This window comes from Loxodonta africana, chromosome 24, assembly GCF_030014295.1.
Source record: "Loxodonta africana isolate mLoxAfr1 chromosome 24, mLoxAfr1.hap2, whole genome shotgun sequence".
Classification (NCBI taxonomy): Eukaryota; Metazoa; Chordata; class Mammalia; order Proboscidea; family Elephantidae; genus Loxodonta; species Loxodonta africana.
Window position 1 is genome coordinate 62,014,001 of NC_087365.1, and position 20,764 is coordinate 62,034,764.

Below are 20,764 nucleotides of genomic sequence, written 5' to 3' on the forward strand. Positions count from 1 at the left end.
TGACCAGTGATGCCCCTTCTCCTCCTGGAGTAATGATAGTGGCATCCCTTTTCCTCTCGCAGGTAAATCACAAGGCCCGTCCTGTCAGGATGGAGGCCAGCACCCTCACCATATCACCCTCTCGGGCCAGCCCTGCTCTCTCCTCTGGCTTCATCACACCCCTTCCCACAGCCTGGTGCAGGTCCATGCCCGCCCTCCATCTGCGATCCTCTCCTTCCTCCTCCACCTCTCTAGTTCCTCAGGGAACCCTTTCCTGCCCCGCTGAGCCATGCCCGTTCCTCATAGCCCCGCTGTCCCTCAGCTGTGCCACCGCACAGTGTTTATTGAAGGCACGTGTGTAAGAGGGGCCGATGGGAAGTCTTTGTTCCTAGGCAGTGTGCAGTAGAGCAGGCTCCTCCCTTCCCCCCTGCCCTGGCTCCCTGTCCACAGCAGCGCTGTGGAAGGAAGCCACAGATTCTTAAGGAAATGCCTGTCTTGCTTGTCATTGTCATCAAGGGAAGCTGTACAGAAAACCGATGCAGACCTTCCTTTGAGCCCTGGAACAGCAGTCTAGGCTGCTTTTTTCCCCAAACACAGCAGAATAAAGAAACGCTAATGTTTATATATAAAATTTAGGAAAAAATGGTCATTGAGCTAAACCGTCAGTGGTAAGTGACCCTCATGTTGGATTAATCATACCTCTGGTTATGTTATTCCTTTGCAGGACCTCGCTGCCCGCCCCCATGTTCACCAGAAGTGATTTCAGTGTGTGGAGCATATTAAAAAAATGCATTGGGTTGGTAAGTTCAGATGGACTCATCTGAAAGTCTGAAGCTTAAACATGCTTAATTTCTGTGGGGACTTTATGGCACTGCTGGCAGTTTAAGAAGGTAGACTATGCATATTTGAAAACAGCGTGAAATAAAGATAATACAACAGGAAAGGACTATCTATGTACGAGGAAGAAATGGGGGAAAATGGTGAGTTATTGAAAAGACCTCGTAGGAAAGCACTTGAGACTGAAACCCAGGCTGAAGTGGTCTGTGAGAATGCTTCACTACTTGTTGCCCCTGTTCTCCTCCTGCTGTTTACTTCTCCTCTGACCCATTTCAGGCCTTTTTTTTCGAGAGAAAATGCTGTTTCCAACTTTTTATTTTTAAGTAATTTTAAACTTCAAGAAAAGTTGCAAAAATAGTTGAGAGCATTCCTGTAGACTCTTCACCCAGCTCTCCCTGAGCTTGATGTCTCAAAAACTGTAGTACATAATGCACAGACTAAGGGATTGTCACTGGTGTGTTCCTGTTGACTCCGCTACAAACTTTATCCTGCTTCAGCAGCTCTTCCACTGATGACGGCCTCCGTGCCAGGATCGCACCCAGGCTCCCATGTGACTTCAGGCGTCACGTCTCCTCAGGCTCTTCCATCTCTGACTGTTCCTCAGCCTCTCATTGTCTTCCCTGATCTTGACTCTTTGGAGAGTACTAGTTGGTTATTCTGTAGACTGTTCCTTGGTTTGGGTTTTTCTGAAGTCTTTTCATGACTGGGTGGATGGCGTGCCTTATTGGCAAGAGGACACCGAGGTGAGGTACTTTCCTAGCATGTCAGTCAGGGCACATGATCTCCATGTGTCCAGTTACTGGTAATGTTGGCCTTTATCACCTGACCTGTTGGTTTATCCACTGGAAAGTTACTATTTTTGTCTTTGTAATGAATAAATATCTTGGGGAAGATACCTGGACTCCGGGTAAATACCGTTTTTCACACTATTTCGCCTGCCAGTTTTAGCATCCATTGGTGGATTTTGCCTGTAGCAGTTATTACTGTGTTGTTCTAAGAGTGCTTCTCTATTTCCCTTGTTCCTTGTAAGTTTACTAATTGGAATTCTTCTATAAAGGAGCAATGTCCCTTCTAATTGTACATTTATCCCATTATTTATATCTGCATGGACGCGTTCATATTTATTTCGTGGGTTATGAGCCAGCACTGTCATTACATATTTAGTTGCTCCAGTCATTCCACCTGTGGCCATTAGGAGCTCGTGTAGGTTGACCTGGCACCTGTTACCCCCCCCCAAAAAAATCCAGTGCCATCAAGTAGATTCCAACTCATAGAGACCCTATGATAGGCCCCATCTTATTTCTGGCACTCACTTCCAGCACTATGGGATGTTCCGTGTTTTTCTTGTGTTCTTCCTGCCTCAGCCTTGGAATCAGGCACTTCTCCAAGGAGTCTTTTTATTGGAGAGTAGTATTTAGAAACCAAGGTTTGGATACTGGGTGTGTTTATTGCTACTGGGATGTCACTGCTCCCAGGCCTTCCCAGCAGCCCAAGCTTGGAAAACCCGATATGTGTGCCTGCTCTTCCTGCCTGCCCGTCAGCGTTTGCATGTCTTTCTGGGCGTTACCTTTCAAAATAACACACCTGAGATGCTTTTCTATCACTAGTGTTTTCTCCTGTGTTTATAACTCTGTGGACAATTCAAGTCTTGACATAAGTATCTGGGGATATACAAAGAATGTATTTTTATTATCCTGAAAAACGACTTGATTTTGACTCTCCAGGATTCTAACATCTTTTCAACAAAGTGAGATACAGTGAAACCTGTGAGAGCTGGAGCTCAGTGGGAGTGCCTTGGTTTTCTGGGTCTTGCAAGTTTTCTGCCTTTGACAGGGTGCAGCCCTACCACTTTTTTTCTTTCACTCATCGTATTGGAAAATATTTGCATTTTTTATCTCTGACTGGTTTCTGCATTGCGCAGGTTCTGGCTTTTGCAGGCTTTACTGTACTTTAATTTCAAATTAAAATAGCAAATTATAGGATGGATTCAGATTAAAGCTGAATGCATACTCAGGGATGGTGTGCTTCAGAGCCATTGGGAAGAAGGTTCTCTTACTCAGTCCTTCAGCCCCTCTTCACAGCAGTCTTCCTTTTGCCCTTGAAATGCTTGTCTCTCAGTTTCTGCAGCATACTGCTCTTTCTACGACTTCTCAGCTCATAAAAAAAAATAAAAAAAAGCAACTTGTTACCATGGACAATTTCAAACACATACCAAACCAGACAGCGTCATATAAGGTTCCCCTATGTCCTCATCACCAGCGTCTACAATTATCCGTCATGGCCAGTTATAGCTTCTCTGCCCCTCCACCTGCTTTCCTCTGCCCCTGGCATTATGAAGCAAATTCCAGACATCTTTTTTGTGTGTGTGCGTGCTTTAAGTGAGAGTTTACAAATCAAGTCAGTCTCTCATACGAAAATTTTATGTATGCCTTGCTATATACTCCTAGTTGCTCTTCCCCTAATGAGACAGCACACTCCTTCTCTCCACTCTCTATTTTCGTGTCCATTCGGCCAGGCTCTGACCCCCTTTGCCCTCTCATCTCCCCTCTAGACAGGAGCTGCCCACACAGTCTCATGTGTCTGCTTGATCCAAGAAGCTCACTCCTCACAAGTATCATTTTCTGTCCCATAGTCCAGTTAATCCCTGTCTGAAGAGTTGACTTTGGGAATGGTTCCTGTCTTGGGCTAACAGAAGGTCTGGGGACCATGACCTCTGGGGTCCTTCTAGTCTCAGTCAGACCATTAAGTCCAGACTTTTTTTTTATATATATATAATTGTACTTTAGATGAAGGTTTATAGAACAAACTAGCTTCTCGTTAAACAATTAGTACACATGTTGTTTTGTGACATTGGCTCCAACCTCACAACATGTCAGCACTCTTCCCCTTCTTGAACTTGGGTTCCCTATTACCAGCTTTCCTGTCCCCTCCTGCCTTCTAGTCCTTGCCCCTGGGCTGGTGTGCCTCTTTAGTCTCGTTTTGTTTTACGGACCTGTCTAATGTTTGGCTGAGGGGTAGATATCGGGAGTGACTTCATTACTGAGCTATAAACGTGTCCAGGGGCCATACTCTTGGGGTCTCTTCAGTCAGGCCAGTAAGTCTGGTCTTTTTTTGTGAGCTAAAATTTTGACCTACATTTTTGTCCAGCTCTGTCTGAGACCCTATATTGTGATCCTTATCAGAGCAGTCAGTGATGGTAGCCAGGCACCATCTAGTAGTGCTGGACTCAGCCTGGTGGAGGTTGCGGTAGTCGTGGTCCATTAGTCCTTTGGACCGATCTTTCCCTTGTGTCTTTGGTTTTCTTCATTCTCCCTTGCTCCAGATGGGGTAAGACTAGCGGAGTGTCTTAGATGGCCGCTCGCAAGCTTTTAAGATCCCAGACGCTACTCACCAAGTAGAATGTGGAACTTTTTTTTCAGAAACTATCTTATGCCAGTTGAGCTAGATGGTCCCTTAGACCATGGTCCCCACAGCCCTCAGTCCAGTAATTTGGTCCCTCAGGGAGTTTGGATGTGTTTATGGAGCTTCCATGACCTTGGAGTGAGGGGAGAGGGCAGAGACAGGAGGCTAAATTTCTTGGAATATACCAGGTTGTGCTGAATTCCCCAGTATTGTGTACTGTCAAACCCTTCACCAAAGTTACGACTTATCTATTGACCAGACACCTTTTTATTTGTGGAATTTTCATGTCTCTCTAAAGGATGAGGACTCTTTTAACATAACCACAATACCATTAGCTACTTCAAAAAAGAACATAATGCTTTAATGTCATGGAATAGCCACATAGTGGTCAAATTCCCAGGGCCTCAGACGTCAGTTTTCACTTAATTATTTTTTAGCCGCTCGTTTATATGGACCTCGCTTGGATCCTGCCATTAGGAGACGTACCAGCACCTTCTTGTCTCTCTTCCTCTGAAGTTAAGCCCTGTCGACGAGGTGTTTCACCCATGTCCTCTGCGTTTACTGCCCAGGCCCAGGGCTCAGCCGTTTCACCAGGAGAGCTCATTACATGACCAGCGGCTCGGCTCTGGGGCTGCAGCAAACTGGTCCTGGTTTCTGGTCTTTTCAGGGCATAAAGCCAGGGACTGTGTTTTGGTTGTTTCGTACTGATGCTTCCATCGGACAACAGGGTTTGTCTTGCTCTTCTCTCTGCTGTCTGTGTCTCTGCCCTCCCACATAGACACTCCCAGCTTCAGCAACACTGGGGGTGGTAGTTAGACTTGTAGGTAGGTGGTGACTTACCTGCTTTACCCCAGAAACATAACAGTCCTGGGTCCAGCACCCATTCTGCCACTAACCATGTGGGTACGGGAGCAGCGTGAGCGTGTTTGGTCTTATGGCCCATGTGTCCTCATGGTACATCTCACCGGAGACAGGCATTGACATCGTCCATTCTAGAATCGTCCGGGCAGCCCATTTCCGTGTGGAAGTTATGTGGGGTCATTTTTTCCGTTCTGTTTTTAGTGTTTAGAGATTGCTTTTTAAAATTCGATTTCGTTGTAGAATTACGGTCCAAAGTCAAATCTATTAAACAAGGCATTAGCTTCCTGTCCCTGCCTCCTCCCCCCACTCCCTCCCTTTTCCTGTGTGTGTGGGGGAGGGGGGGAAGAATTGCCCTGGAATTGACTGCAACTCATGGCAACCCCATGTGGGTCAGAGTAGAACTGTGCTCCGTTGGGTTTTTAATGGCTGATTTTTGGAAAGTAGATTGCCAGGCCTTTTTTTTCTGAAGTGCCTCTGGGTGAACTCATACCTCTAAACCTTTCAGTTAGCGACCAAGTACGTTAACTGTTTGTACTGCTCAGCAACTTCCCCTTCCACTATAGATAATCATTGAAGGAATCCTGTGGTGTATTTTTTGTATGTATCTCCATATACCATAAAATTTACTACATGTAAATTTCCTCCCCATTTCTGAGATAAACGATAGGCTGTTACGCAGACCTTTTCCCCATCTGGTTTTCATTTAGCACTTTCTCCGTAGCAATATAGAGCGGTTTCCTGTTACAACTGTGTTGTAGCCCCCGCATGGATGCCCTAAGTTCACTCAGCCAGTGCCCCGTGCTGGACACCGGGGCCATTTCGGGTCTTTCATTGACCCAAGTTGTGCCTCCCATTGTGTAGTGGGGCTCTGGGGTGTGCCCCCGCTGTGTAGTGGCTCCCCAGGACACACCCCTGCTGTGTAGTGGCACCCCAGGACGTACCCTGCTGTGTAGTGGCACCCCAGATGTGCCCTGATGAATGCTCCGTGATGCTGTTACACCTCCCATAGTCATTGAGGAGGGGCCGCTCCAGCCCACGCACGAACAAGGAGATGGGGCCAGGTGCTCAGTGGAGGTCACACCCGCAGGGTGACACTTTATCTGGCAGATGGGACCTTCCACAACCTGGCCGAATGTGCTTCTCCCTGTGTCCCCAGTGTCTGTTCTCAGGCGCCACACGGGGACATGGGTCTGAGTGAGGGCCTCCATCTGAAGCTGGCCTTGTCTCGATGCCACTGGGCAGCACCAGCCATGTCTCCTTCTCCCCCTGCCCCGCCACTCTCCTCTCTCTCCCCTCCTCCCCGCCTCCGTTCTGCCCCCTCTCCGTCCTATCTCTTGCCTTCCCTCTCCTTCTCCTCTCTCCTCCCCCCTCCTCCCCCTCCCTCCTCTCCCATGCCCTTCCTCCCCTCTTTCCTCTGCTCTCTCCCAGTTCCCCTCCTCTTCACCACCCTCCTGTATTTCTGCCTCAGCCACCCCAGGTTTATGCAGCCATGCTTCATCCTGCAAACCCCTTTGCCTTATTCATGTCTGTCAAGTCTCCTTCCTGGAACCCATCTTGGGGTGTCCCCGTGGGTGCCTGATGACTCCCCAATCTGGCATCTTCCTGGCTGTACCAGCATAGTCTGCGCTCACACCACACCCAGGAGAGCAGATACCTGGGACTGGGCCAGATTGGGGAAGGCCTGAGCGGCCCAGCTAAGGGGTTTACCGTCAGCCTGTAGGTGATGGGGAGCTGGTGAGGGTTCTGAGGGAAGCATTGGGCACCCTGCTTGGGGATGACTTGTCTGGAAGTGGCCTGAGAATGTGCTGGAGTTGGAGGGATGAGTGATGGCAGGCACACTCGGAAGCTTCCAGCAATGTCAGTTTGAGACCAGAGTCTGGAGTGGGCCTGTGTGGTTAAGGAGGTGAGGACTCAGAGCTGTGGTGCCAGTGCTGGGTCCACACAGTCAGATGTAAGCAGCCTGTCGGGCCACTGTGGGGTGGTGCTCTGTGGGGCAGTGTGGCTGTCACTTGGTGTGTCTGCGGTGCGTGGTCGTAGATGCACTAGAGTAATGGTTCTGCCTTTGGTCACTGCAGGAGCTGTCCAAGATCACTATGCCCATCGCCTTCAACGAGCCGCTGAGCTTCCTGCAGCGGATCACGGAGTACATGGAGCATGTGTACCTCATCCACAAGGCTTCGCGCCAGGCCCAGCCGCTGGAGCGCATGCAGGTGGGCAGCTGCCCTGGGGCAGAGTGGACCCACCGACACGCAGCCATGGGGCTGGACTCTCTTCACCTGAGGCAGCCACCGCAGTGCAGACTGCTGGCCACATAGCATGTCCTCCACGGTTGTGACGCTGGAGCTGGGCATGCAGACGCCCCGGACTAACCGCAACACTCCCACCCACTGCTTTCCACCTGAAGTCTCTCTCAGCACTGGGCCCTGCAGAGCTGCAGGTGCTGCTGAGACTGGGGCTGTGGGATGGGAGCTCCTCTGGGGTCCCCTCAGGACTAGAGCCCCGTGTGTGTGTGTGCGAGAGAGAGATCGGCACTGTGTCCACCTGCCGTCTGTGCATGTGAGACAGATGGATCGACATTGCCTCTGCCTGCAGTGTGTGTGTGTGTGTGTGTGCACGTGCGTGTGAGAGACAGATTGACAGTGTGCCCACCTGCAGTGTGTGCCTGTGTGTGAGAGAGACGGATTGACAATGTCTCCACCTGCAGTGTGTGCATGCGTGTGTAAGAGACAGATTGACGTGTCCACCTGCAGCGTGTGCGTGTGTGTCACAGATGGATCAACATTGTGTCCATCTGCAGTGTGTGCATTTGTGTGTGCATGTGTGAGACAGAAAGATCGACATTGTCTCCACCTACCGCGTGTGCGTGTATGCGCAAGACAAACGGATCGACGTTGTCTCATCCTGCAGTGCGTGCATGTGTGAGAGACAGATCGACATTGTCTCCACCTGCAGTGTGTGCATGTGTGCGCGAGTGTGTGAGAGACAGACAGATGAACATTATCTCCGCCTGCAAGGGAGTCCTGGGCGTGGGGCGTGCGAAGCAAGGCAGAGTTCCTGCTCTTGGTGGCTTTGAGGAAGTAGTGGTGTGACAAAGCACACTTCCCCGGGGGTTCTGTAATCTCAAAGCATGTCACAAGTGGGAAACTGGAAGTCACCCTGGAGTAGATAATGACAGAGAAAACGTGTGCTGTGGATGGCCTCCTGGTCGACGCCCTTCCTGGCTGAAGCGCTCACTATCCTGTGGCTTGTTTGCAGTCTGTGGCTGCCTTTGCAGTATCGGCTGTGGCCTCGCAGTGGGAGAGGACCGGCAAACCGTTCAACCCGCTCTTGGGAGAGACGTATGAGTTAATCAGGTAAGGAGCAGAGGCCCGGCATAAACGGCTTCTACATTGAATTCTTGCGACGGCAAACACTGGGTTCCCCCGCCGGCGCTGACGGCTCCACTCCCAGAGCAGCCGGTAGAGCCGAGGAGCTCAGGAAGGGCTTAGCAGGCCAGAGGCTAGTCAGGCTGGGTATTGGGACTGAACTGTGACGAGCAGAGCCTGGGGCATGAAGCAGAGTCAGAGACAGGATAGCTTCATTGTTAGAATCAGGAGTGGAGACGGAATGTGTAGGAAAGGGCAGGCCGAGTGTGCAGGGTTGTGATGGTTTGTTGTTTTTTTCTTTGTATTTTATTGTTTTGAAGATATGCATAACAAAACATAGGCCATCTAAAGAATTTTTGCACATACATTTCAGTGGCATTGATTACGTTCTTCAAGCTGTGCAACCCTTCTCCCTAGCCTTTTCCAGATCGTTCCTCCAAATTGTTAGTTTTTGAACTAAAGTGGAAATGGGTGCCAGTCAGTGAAACGAGGCTAGTTTACCAACGCTCCTTAGTAGATGCTATTGAAAGAGCAGCTGATGCTAAAGAGAAGAAAAGAGGGCACACTGCAAAGAGGTGCCGGAGAGCCCTGCTCCCCCCCATCAGCCCAGCGGGTGCTAGGACGGTGGCCGGGCGGGCTAACTGAGTTCACCAGGCAGCACCTGGCTTTGAATGTCTAGTGCAGCTCCTTCTGTGCGTGTCTCCCCAGCGGCATTACTCTGCTTCCTGGGGTGCTCCAGTTTGCACCCCCGCCCACCTCCCTTGAGCTTCCATCCCTGATCTTGTGCTCAGTACACACGTCTGAGTTTGGACTCCAGGAGGTCAGATCCCATCGTCCATGGTGAGCTGGCTGGTCTGGAACCCCTCCACTGACCCTTGTTGCCGACAGGGTGCCCGTTCTCAGAGAATTGTCCTGTGGGCCAGCCAACCCAGTGAAAATGCCCACTCCACCACCAAGAAGAAAATGAAAACCAGATCAAGAAAGTTAGACAGTGGCTGGATTTCTCACTCATCGGGTGAGCCGGGTGAGATGGCAAGCTCGGCAGGCCGGCCGAGTGTGGAGGCCAGCAGTGTCTGTGGGGCAGTGAGAGGTCTGGGGCAGCTTTCAATCCGTCACCCTGGGGACCACCCAGAAGTGTGTCTGACACAGATGCTGGTCCGCATGCCTGAGGACACCAGGAGCTGCATGACAGCCCTGAGTCCAGCCAGCCCTCTGACGGCCCCTGAGGAAGGGTAAGAAGCCGTCCTGCAGTGTACCCTTCACACCTCTGACCCCAGTGTCGCTGAGGAAACGACTCAACTCTGCCTTGGTTTGATGAGGACGTTGGGGGGATACTGGGTGGTGACTGACACCAGAAGTTCTTGTACGAGACAAGATGCGTCCTGCCCACGAGCCACAGCGCAGGCTGTAGAGAAAGGCATCAGCCACAAAAACTAGGCTCTGGTTTGGGTTCTGGGCTAGCTGAGATTCTGCTGGGATATCTTATTAAAATAAAAGGTTTCTACCAGATCTATGTCCTGAAGTCTTCTTAAAACGAGACACTAGTTTAGCTTAACTGGTAAGGAGTGTCTGCCTTGAGCTTTGTGCTCTTCTGGGATCTGTCCATATGGGGTCAAACTGGTAACAGCAACTTGAAGGTTTAGATAGGAAGCTTAGGGGGCAGTGAGTTTATGTTAATGGGGGAGGAACAACTCGGAAAAGGAGGGTGAGAATGGTCACATAACTCGAAAAATGTAATCAGTGTCACTCAGTCATACATGTAGAAATGGTTGAATTGATGTATATTCTGCTGTGTATTTTTTTTTTTAATTTTTTGTGCTTTAGATGAAGGTTTACAGAACAAACTAGCTTCTCATTAAACAATTAGTACACATATTGTTTTGTGACATTGGTTACCAACCCACGACATGTCAGCACTCTCTGAGTCTTGATCTTGGGTTCCCCATTATCAGCTTTCCTGACCCGCCCCCCCCGCCTTCTCATCTTTGCCCCTGGGCTGGTGCGCCCCTTTAGTCTTGTTTTGTTTTATAGACAAGTGTAGTCTCTGGCTGAAGGGTGAACCTCAGGAGTAGCTTCATTACTGAGCTAAAAGGGTGCCCGGGGGCCATATTCTTGGGGTTTCTCCAGTCTTTGTCAGACCAGTAAGTCTGGTCTTTTTTTCTGTGTGTGAGTTAGAATTTCGTTCTCCATGTTTCTCCAGCTCTGTCTGTCCGGGACCCTCTGTTGTGACCCTTGTCCGAGCAGTCAGTGGCGGTGGCCGGGCACCACCTAGTTCTGCTGGACTCAGTCTGGTGGAGGCTGTAGTTGCTGTGTGTATTCTAAACAACAATAAAATAATAAAGGATATAAGTATAAAAAAAGTTTTTTTATACATATCAAGTTACAAGAGCATGCTCTTTATAGAAAACGTATAAAATTAGAAAAGACAATCATTAAGATTTTGGCAGACGTCCTTTTCCCTGAAGCGTGGTGTGTGTGTGTGCGTTCACCTAATGTGGTAGATGGTGTGTGTGTGTGTGCGCGTGTGTGTTCACCTAATGTGGTAGATGGTGTGTGTGTGTGTGCGCGTGTGTGTTCACCTAATGTGGTAGATGGTGTGTGTGTGTGTGTGCGCGTGTGTGTTCACCTAATGTGGTAGATGGTGTGTGTGTGTGCGTGTGTGTGTTCACCTAATGTGGTAGATGGTGTGTGTGTGTGTGCGCATGTGTGTTCACCTAATGTGGTAGATGGTGTGTGTGTGTGTGCGCGTGTGCGTTTACATAATGTGGTAGGTGGTGTGTGTGTGTGTGCGCATGTGTGCGTTCACCCAATGTGGTTGGTTTACCGTGTCCTCTCCTGTATGACATCATGCCACCATCATTTTCCCGTGCTATCACAGATTCTACCTGAACTACAGCGGCTCATCAGTTATAAGACCCTGTTTTTCATTTTGCCATTTCTGCATGCCCTAGTTTAATGTGCAGCGTTTTTCCTTCCTGCAATAAAACGGTGGTACATCTGCTGTACCCTCGATGGTATCCTGGGTTCCAGGAGCCCAGTTTCTCTGATATTTCAGGTCTTTGTTCTTGAGGCCTTTATCTCCATGTGTCACTAAGGGTTAAGAAGGAGGGGAATGAGGGCTGTGGGGTGGGGGCTAGTGGCCTGCTCCACCCATGTGAAGAGTTGAGGCGTGTGTGCCATGCCTGATCCGTGGGCAGCCTTGCCTCCATCGTAGGGGAGGGAAGCCTTGCATGTCCGTATGGGGGTCACTGCCGTGGCTGGGAGAGTGGTGTGGATGTCAGACTCACGAAGTCCCTGTGACCTGCAGGGTGGGCGCCCCCTGGATGCCCCATGCTCTGGGTGCAGGCTGGCCTGGCTAACTGCACAGCTGCTCATGCAGCTCTCTGCCCTGAGAAGGCCAGGTGATGAGGGAGCAGCCGCCCTGGGCTCGGGTGAGGGGCAGCCAGCTCGGGTGAGGGGCAGCCATTGTGGGCTCAGGGTGCAACTGTGGGTAGCAAAGGATGTGATTTTGTGTCAACACATGTCACAGCCGGAGGCCAGACGGGTGGTAGAGAACAGCCTCCTCCCTCAGCCTAGAACTGGGAAAACTAAGGCCAGAGGAGGCAGAGACTTGCCCAGGAGTCACTCGGCTGCCTGCCCTGGCCCGCCCTCTTGCCAGCAGCATTTCGTAAGTGCCAGGATCCAGGCTCTGAACTTACTTAGCTGTTAGAAAATCATTGGTACTTTGGGCTATTAAGAAACACCATTAGTGTCCCTTGAAAAAGATAAAGTGTAATATGAGAACATATATCAAAAACAGAAAATAAGCAGTACGGGTTAAAAGAATATGAATAACCCAAGATGCTTAATAAAATGTGACACACCAAATTGTTAACCTTTTTCAGGAATGTAATTCAGAGGTTGAGTGAAAGTAGCACAGGCTGAAAGAAAAAAATTAAAATTCTTCCAAATGCCAATATACACAGTTTGTCACGCTCTGATTTCCGGGGCGCCCTCTGCCAGTGTCCAGCCGTAGTGCATACAGGAGCCTGCGCACTTTCTGCTTTGGGAGCAACATAAACACGCCGACACCCCGTACACCTTTATCCCTGCCGTTCCTCTTGTATCGCTAAAAATACACTTTCTTTGCTTAGACAAGTATTCATTTTGTAAATTACATACCTTGGTAGGTAACCTTTTAGAATCTTAAGTTTTCAACTTTCCTTCTTCTGCAATGATTGGGAATTCTGATTCCAGGTGAGTTAGTTATTATGTAGTTTAGCTTTTATAATCTTAATGACTATAGCTGGAGGTGTATTCACAGTTCCGGAACAATTAAAAACTGACATTTTTATTGAAAAAGAGAGTGTATTTAAAAAAAATCCTGTTTCCTGGCCAGGAATGCCTTGGGGGATAAGAAGTTCCATCACAGAAATCTGGCGCACCAGCAGACGGCTAGATGCATCCCTCAGAAAGACTGTAGATGGATAACGGGGCTCAGTGGCCAGCAGGCTTTCCTCGCAGGGTTTGAGACGACAGCTTGGTGTCACTGGCTCTAATGGAGGTTTCTAGACCTGTGTCCATGAGCATTCCCACAGAGCCCCTGTGGGTGATCCCGGGCAAGCTTGAGGGAGAGCTTAGTGCTTCCAGGGACTAGGTTCCTAGAGAGCGTGAGGAGGGCTCCAGATGGCCTTCCCCGCACAATGGCTGGTTTCAGTTGGTGGTCAGGTCTGCTCTAGAGGTGTCTGTGGTCAGTGCCACGCTGAGTACAGCACTGTGGATGCTGGAGTCCAGAGTTGGAATCTGCCAAATCCCACAGTGTGGCCAGGGGCTCGGAGCACGTGCCGAGGTCAGGAGGGCTGTGCAGTGCATGGTGCAGCCGGGCAGCTCTCTGTTTCACTGACTTAGCTGTTTTTCCCATCCCCTGCTTCCAACCCCCCTCCCCCCCGCACTGCCATGTTTCTTACTAGGGAAGACCTGGGATTCAGGTTCATATCTGAGCAGGTCAGCCACCACCCTCCCATCAGCGCATTTTACTCTGAGGGGCTCAACCAGGACTTCATCTTCCACGGCTCCATCTACCCGAAGCTGAAGTTCTGGGGGAAGAGTGTGGAGGCAGAGCCCCGCGGGACCATCACGCTGGAGCTGCTGCAGTGAGTAGGGCACCTGCCACTCTGCCTTGGAGAGCCAGCTGTGTGCTACTCATGGGGAAGGAGACCCGCTTTTGTTAAGTGTGAAGAATTCCTTTGATGGCAGTTGCTTGTTTGTTCTCCACTGAGGCGCTGGGCCTGTCCAGCAGCAAGCGCTCCTTCAACTAAGAGCTTTCCTGTAGACTCCTGGTCAGGGTGGAGCAGACCTGATGTACCTCTGCTCATGCCTGACAGCTGTTGGAATCCCCAACCCTTTTCCCCATGACCTGATGTGTGCTGGCCACTTGTACCCGTTCTCTTCTCTAAAGAACAAGTCGAGCGGCCTGAGACCACAAACCGACTGTCTCATGCTTTCCAGGGTCAGGAACTCATTTGGGGCGGCACCTCTGGGTGGTCCTGGCTTGGGGTAAGAGAAGAGGTAGTGAGTGTGTTGTTAAAAACCACAGACCACTTCCTCAGTGGTGGTGTCCCTCCTCTGAGCCACCCTGAGATCGGTAAACTGCCAAGGATGCACACGAGCGCGCAGTCACCCTGATGTGTGCTGGCAAAGCAGTTTTCTTTTGAGAACATTTGGGAAAGCTGTTTCTCCTTGCCTCAGTCTTCTTTTATTGCTCATTAGCTTGTCCTGACATTTACATAGAAAGCTTTGTTGATATTACAAGAAAGGAGAAATAAATTTCAAATGATTGCTAAATAAATGGCTGCCGTTTGGGGGAGTGGAAAGGATTGTCTGCCCGTCTTCAGGCTCTGCCAGCGTTGGCTTTCTGGGTCACATGGGGCCTGTGCCTCACTGGCTTCTGACGTGCATGTGTCTGACCCCTTCCACAGGCAGAATGAAGCCTACACCTGGACCAATCCCACCTGCTGTGTGCACAACGTGATTATTGGCAAGCTGTGGATCGAGCAGTATGGGACAGTGGAGATCTTAAATCACAGGTACCTGCCATGGTCACTGGGGGCAGTCAGGTCCCTGCATGGTGAGGGCCGAGCTGGACCACGGAGCAGCCAGCAGGCTGGTCCCTACTTCTGTGGGCATTGAAACGACACTTTAAGTCATCTGTGTAGTGTGTTCCTCCTGGCTCTGCCAGGACCCCAGCTGGGCTCCAGCACCTCATGGCAGCGTCCCTTCCTGTTCCCTGTGTCCCCAGCTCCCATACCCACCCTGCAGGAGTGGGGCTGCACACAGGTGGTGGGCAGACGGGGTTGGGGTGTGTTGACGTCACTGTGTCGGGTCCCTTGTGGTTAATTTATTTATTTTTATAATTTTTATTGTGCTTTAAGTGAAAGTTTATGAATCAACTCAGTCTCTCACACAAAAACCCATATACACCTTGCTACACACTCCCAATTACTCTCCCCCTAATGAGACAGCCCGCTTTCTCCCTCCACTCTCTCTTTTCATGTCCATTTCGCCAGCTTCTAAACCCCTCCACCCTCTCATCTCCCCTCCAGGCAGGAGATGCCAACATAGTCTCAAGTGTCCACCTGATCAAAGAAGCTCACTCCTCACCAGCATCCCTCTCCATCCCATTGTGCAGTCCAATCCATGTTTGAAGAGTTGGCTTCGGGAATGGTTCCTGTCCTGGGCCAACAGAAGGTCTGGGAGACATGACCACCAGGGTCCTTCTAGTCTCAGTCAGACCATTAAGTCTGGTCTTTTTATGAGAATTTGGGGTCTGCATCCCACTGCTCGCCTGCTCCCTCAGAGATTCTCTGTTGTGTTCCCTGTCAGGGCAGTCATCGGTTGTAGCCAGGTACCATCTAGTCCTTCTGGTCTCAGGATGATGTAGTCTCTGGTTCATGTGGCCCTTTCTGTCTCCTGGGCTCGTGATCGCCTTGTCCTTGGTAGTCTTCATTCTCCTTTGATCCAGGTGGGTTGAGACCAATTGATGCATCTTAGATGGCTGCTTGCTAGCGTTTAAGACCCCAGATGCCACTCTTCAAAGTGGGGTGCAGAACGTTTTCTTAATAGATTTTATTATGCCAATTGACTTAGATGTCCCCTGAAACCATGGTCCCCAGACCCCTGCCCCTGCTACTCTGGCCTTCAAAGCATTCAGTTTATTAAGGAAACTTCTTTGCTTTTGGCTTAGCCCAATTGTGCTGACCTCCCCTGTATTGTGTGCTGTCTTTCCCTTCACCTAAAGTAGTTCTTATCTACTATCTAATTAGTGAATGCCCCTCTCCCACCCTCCCTCCTTCCCCCCTCTCGTCATCACAAAAGAATGTTTTCTTCTCAGTCTAAACTATTTCTCAAGCCCTTATAATAGTGATCTTGTACAATATTTGTCCTATTGCAACTGACTAGTTTCACTCAGCATAATGCCTTCCAGGCTTCTCCATGTTATGAAATGTTTCACAGATTCCTCACTGTTCTTTATCGATGCGTAGTATTCCATTGTGTGAATATAGCATAATTTATTTATCCATTCATCCATTGATGGGCACCTTGGTTGCTTCCATCTTTTTGCTATTGTAAACAGTGCTGCAGTAAACATGGGTGTGCATATATCTGTTCATGTAAAGGCTGTTATTTCTCTAGGATATATTCCAAGGAGTGGGATTGCTGGATCCTATGGTAGTTCTATTTCTAGCTTTTTAAGGAAGCGCCAAATCGATTTCCAAAGTGGTTGTACCATTTGACATTCCCACCAGCAGTGTATAAGTGTTCCAATCTCTCCACAGCCTCTCCAACATTTATTATTGAGTGTTTTTTGGATTAATGCCAGCCTTGTTGGAGTGAGATGAAATCTTATTGCAGTTTTGATCTGCATTTCTCTAATGGCTAATGATCGTGAACATTTCCTCATGTATCTGATAGTTACCTGAGTGTCTTCTTTAGTGAAATGTCCATTTGTATCTTTTGCCCATTTTTTAATTGGGTTATTTGTCTTTTTTGCAGGTGAGTTTTTGCAGTATCATGTAGATTTTCGAGATCAGGCGCTGATCAGAAATATCATAGCTAAAAACTTTTTCCCATTCCGTAGGTACCCTTTTTACTCTTTTGGTGAAGTCTTTGGATGAGTGTAGGTGTTTGATTTTTAGGAGCTCCCAGTTATCTAGTTTTTCTTCTACATTCTTTATAATGTTTTGTATACTGTTTATGCCATGTATTAGGGCTCCTAACGTTGTCCCTATTTTTTCTTCCATGATCTTTATCATTTTAGATTTTGTATTTAGGTCTTTGGTCCATTTTGGGTTAGTTTTTATGCATGGAGTGAGGTATGGTCTTGTTTCATTTTTTTGCAGATGGATATCCAGTTATGCCAGCACCATCTGTTAAAAAGACTGTCTTTTCCCCATTTAACTGTTTTGGGGCCTTTGTCAAATATCAACTGCTCATATGTGGATGGATTTATGTCTGGATTCTCAATTCTGTTCCGTTGGTCCACGTATCTGTTGTTGTACCAGTACCAGGCTGTTCTGACTACTGTGGTGGTATAATAGGTTCTAAAATCAGGCAAAATAAGGCCTCCCACTTTGTTCTTCTTTTTCAGTAATGCCTTATTTATCCGGGGCCTCTTTCCCTTCCATGTGAAGTTGGTGATTTGTTTCTCTATCTCATTAAAGAATGTCGTTGGGATTTGGATCAGAATTGCATTAAAAGTGTAGATCGCCTTTGGTAGAATAGACATTTTTATAATGTTAAGTCTTCCTATCCACTAGCAAGGTATCTTCTTCCACTTATGTAAGTCTCTTTTGGTATCTTGGGAGAAGTGTACTGTAGTTTTCTTTGTATAAGTCTTTTACATCTCTGGTAAGATTTATTCCTAAGTATTTTATTTTTTCACGATTTTATCTTCTTGGGGGCTACTGTAAATGGCATTGATTTGGTAATTTTCTCTTCGATGCTCTTTTTGTTGGTGTAGAGGAATCCAACTGATTTTTGTATGTTTATCCTGTATCCTGATACTCTGCTGAACTCTTCTATTAGCTTCAGTAGTTTTCTGGAGGATTCCTTAGGGTTTTCTGTGTATAAGATCATGTCATCTGCAAATAGAGATACTTTGACTTCTTCCTTGCTAATCTGGATGCCCTTTATTTCTTTATCTAGCCTAATTGCTCTCGCTAGGACTTCCAGCACAATGTTGAATAAGAGTGGTGATAAAGGGCATCCTTCCCGATCTCAGTGGGAATGTTTTCAGGCTCTCTCCATTTAGGGTGATGTTGGCTGTTGGCTTTGTATAAATGCCCTTTATTATGTTGAGGAATTTTCCTTCTATTCCTATTTTGCTTAGAGTTTTTATCATGAATGAGTGTTGAACTTTGTCAAATGCCTTTTCTGCATCAATTGATAAAATCATGTGATTGTTGTCTTTTGTTTTATTTATGTGGTGGATTACATTAATTGTTTTTCTAACGTTGAACCATCCCTGCATACCTGGTATGAATCCCACTTGGTCATGCTGAGTTATTTTTTTTTTGATATGTTGTTGAATTCTATTGGCTAGAAGTTTGTTGAGGATTTTTGCATCTACGTTCATGAGGGATATAGGTCTATAATTTTCTTTTCTTGTGGTGTCTTTACCTGGTTTTGGTATCAGGGATATGCTGGCTTCATAGAATGAGTTTGGTAGTATTCTGTCCTTTTCTGTGCTGTGAAATACCTTTAGTAGTAGTGGTGTTAACTCTTCTCTGAAAATTTGGTAGAACTCTGCAGTGAAGCTGTCCAGACCAGGGCTTTTTTTTGTTCGGAGTTTTTTATGACCTTTTCCACCTCTTCTTTTGTTATAGGTCTATTTAGTTGTTCTACCTCTGTTTGTGTTAGTTTAGGTAGGTAGTGTGTTTCTAGGAATTCATCCATTTTTTCTAGGTTTTCAAATTTGAGTATAATTTTTCGTAGTAATCTGATATGATTCTTTTAATTTCAGTTGGGTCTGTTGTAATATTGCCCATCTCATTTCTTATTCGGGTTATTTGCTTCCTCTCCTGTTTTTCTTTTGTCAGTTTGGCCAGTGGTTTATCAATTTTGTTGATTTTTTTTTCAAAAAAACCAGCTTTTGGTCTTGTTAATTCTTTCAATTGTTTTTCTGTTTTCTATTTCATTTAGTTCAGCTCTAATTTTTATTATTTGTTTTCTTCTGGTGCCTGTGGGTTTCTTTTGTTGCTCTCTTTCTATTTGTTCAAGTTGTCGGGATAATTCTTTGATTTTGGCCCTTTCTTCTTTTACGATGTATGCATTTATTGATATAAATTGGCCTCTGAGCACCACTTTTGCTGTGTCCCAAAGATTGTGATAGTGTTTTCATTCTCATTGGCTTCTCTGAATTTCGTTATTCCATCCTTAATGTCTTCTCTAATCCAGTCTTTTTTAAGCAGGGTATTGTTCAGTTTCCAAGTGCTTGACTTCTTTTCCCTGCTTTTCCTGTTATTGCTTTCCACTTTTATGGCCTTATGGTCAGAGAAGATGCTTTGTAATATTCAATGTTTTGGATTCTGCTGAGGCTTGCTTTATGACCTAATATGTGGTCTATTCTAGAGAATGTTCCATGTGCGCTAGAGAAGAAAGTATACTTGGTTGCTGTTGGGTGGAGTGTTCTGTATATGTGTACGCCCCTCGTGGTTAATTTATTTTGACACTTTAAACAACACTGAAGAACAACGCTTGCTGGATGAGCGTGTAGTGGCCGTCCTCAGTGTTATCCTTCCTCTGCCTTAGAGTGCTTTGTCCCTGGGATTTGAGGCTTGTTGGCTTCCTTCATATGGCCTCATCGAGTGCGACTTACACATCATGGCGGTCACCCATCTTCAGTGTACCCTTTGTGACCTCTGTCAACCCTCAGCACAGCCAACCTTTGGACATCCTCCTCACCCCAAAAAGAGCCCTTGATCCTGTTGCACCCCATCCCCTGCCCACCCCTAATCTATGTCCATCTCTGCAGAGGGGTGCTCTGGAATGTCTGTCCCACGGTCATGTTTGTGTTTGTCCCCCAGGACCGGAGATAAGTGTGTGCTTCACTTCAAGTCGTGTGGGCTGTTTGGGAAGGAGCTGCACAAGGTCGAAGGGCACATCCAGGACAAGAAGTAGGTCACTCCCGCGTGCCCGCCCAGACCCCCAGACCCCAGACATGCTGCGTGCGTACTGCCCACCCACACTTTACAAGGACAGTTCCCTACTGGGCAGGAGAGGAAACAGGGGCCACGATTTCCATGTGATTCCCAGAGTAGGGAGTGGTTGAAGCCCACTCTTTTCTTGAGGCTAAAAGATCTGGGTCCTTTTTCCCTTAATAAATGTGGAGAGAGCCGGACATTTGCACCAAGAGAGCCCTGCCAGTGAACGGGGCGTCACCTCATGCTGCAGCCTGGCCACGTATTCTCTCTGCACATCCATGGCCTGGCATCAGGCAGAACCCAAACCAGCCTGTGTGGGCTCTGCTTCCATGTGGCCCGGCACCAGGCAGAGCCCAAACCAGCCTGTTCGGGCTCCGTTTCCATATGGCCAGCCCAGTGCATTCTCCAAGCCAGGACCTTCACAGAGTCTTGTGAGCCAAGAAATGGCCAGTCGTGTCCTAACACATTTTCTGTTCCCCTCCCCCCCAACTTTTGGGTTAATTCTCTTATCTGTTGAGTCTCAGATTTATTGTTTCCTTGCCAGTAAGGACTTTAGGGCATATACTGCTGAGATTCCTTCCAGCTCAGACACTGAGCATTTGCCATTAGAAGCCCTGCCTGCTTTACTCTCTTGGGACATGAGAAGCTCGCTGGTTCAAACAGCCTGTGAAATGCTTTAGAGTTCAGGCTCTGACCATGCCACACTCAGCTCGTGTACCTTAAAGACAGCAGTCTTGTCGATGAGAATAGGACCAGCCAGCGCAGCAAGCAGTTTCTGCCCCTTGGGGCCAGCTGTGGGAAGCGCAGGGGACGAGGTTTCCCGTTCACAGCAGTGGGTGTTGTGTGCAAGCCCGTTCTGGTTTTCTGTCCATAAATTTGGGTGTGTTCTCTTTTAAAAGGGTGTCTTGTGGAGAGAAAGAGTCCACCATGCAGGCTAGGGTGCATGCCTATGGTGCCGGCCCCCCCAGCCTGAGCCCCTGCGGCACTGGTGCCCTCCCAGGATGTCACGAGGCTGTCAGAGCATGCATGCGGTTCTCCCCCAGGAAAATGCAAACAGATCCCCTCACTGTACTGACATCTGTTCTTTGAACACAGTCACCTTTGGGAAGCAGGCAGGACCTCTGGTGGCTGGTCTGTAGA

General features: G+C 48.2%; 1 protein-coding gene across 4 annotated transcripts in view; it reads left to right on the top strand.

The window, feature by feature from the left end:
• OSBPL2 (oxysterol binding protein like 2) overlaps positions 1-20,764 on the top strand; it is a 53,632-nt gene that overhangs the window by 22,067 nt on the left and 10,801 nt on the right. For all 4 annotated transcript variants that reach the window (XM_064276316.1, XM_003421772.4, XM_064276314.1 and 1 more), the window contains 6 exons: positions 704-779; positions 7,155-7,289; positions 8,335-8,432; positions 13,394-13,576; positions 14,402-14,509; positions 19,508-19,597. In XM_064276316.1, the coding sequence (XP_064132386.1) occupies positions 704-779; positions 7,155-7,289; positions 8,335-8,432; positions 13,394-13,576; positions 14,402-14,509; positions 19,508-19,597 (690 nt within the window). The remainder of the gene's footprint in view (positions 1-703; positions 780-7,154; positions 7,290-8,334; positions 8,433-13,393; positions 13,577-14,401; positions 14,510-19,507; positions 19,598-20,764) is intronic.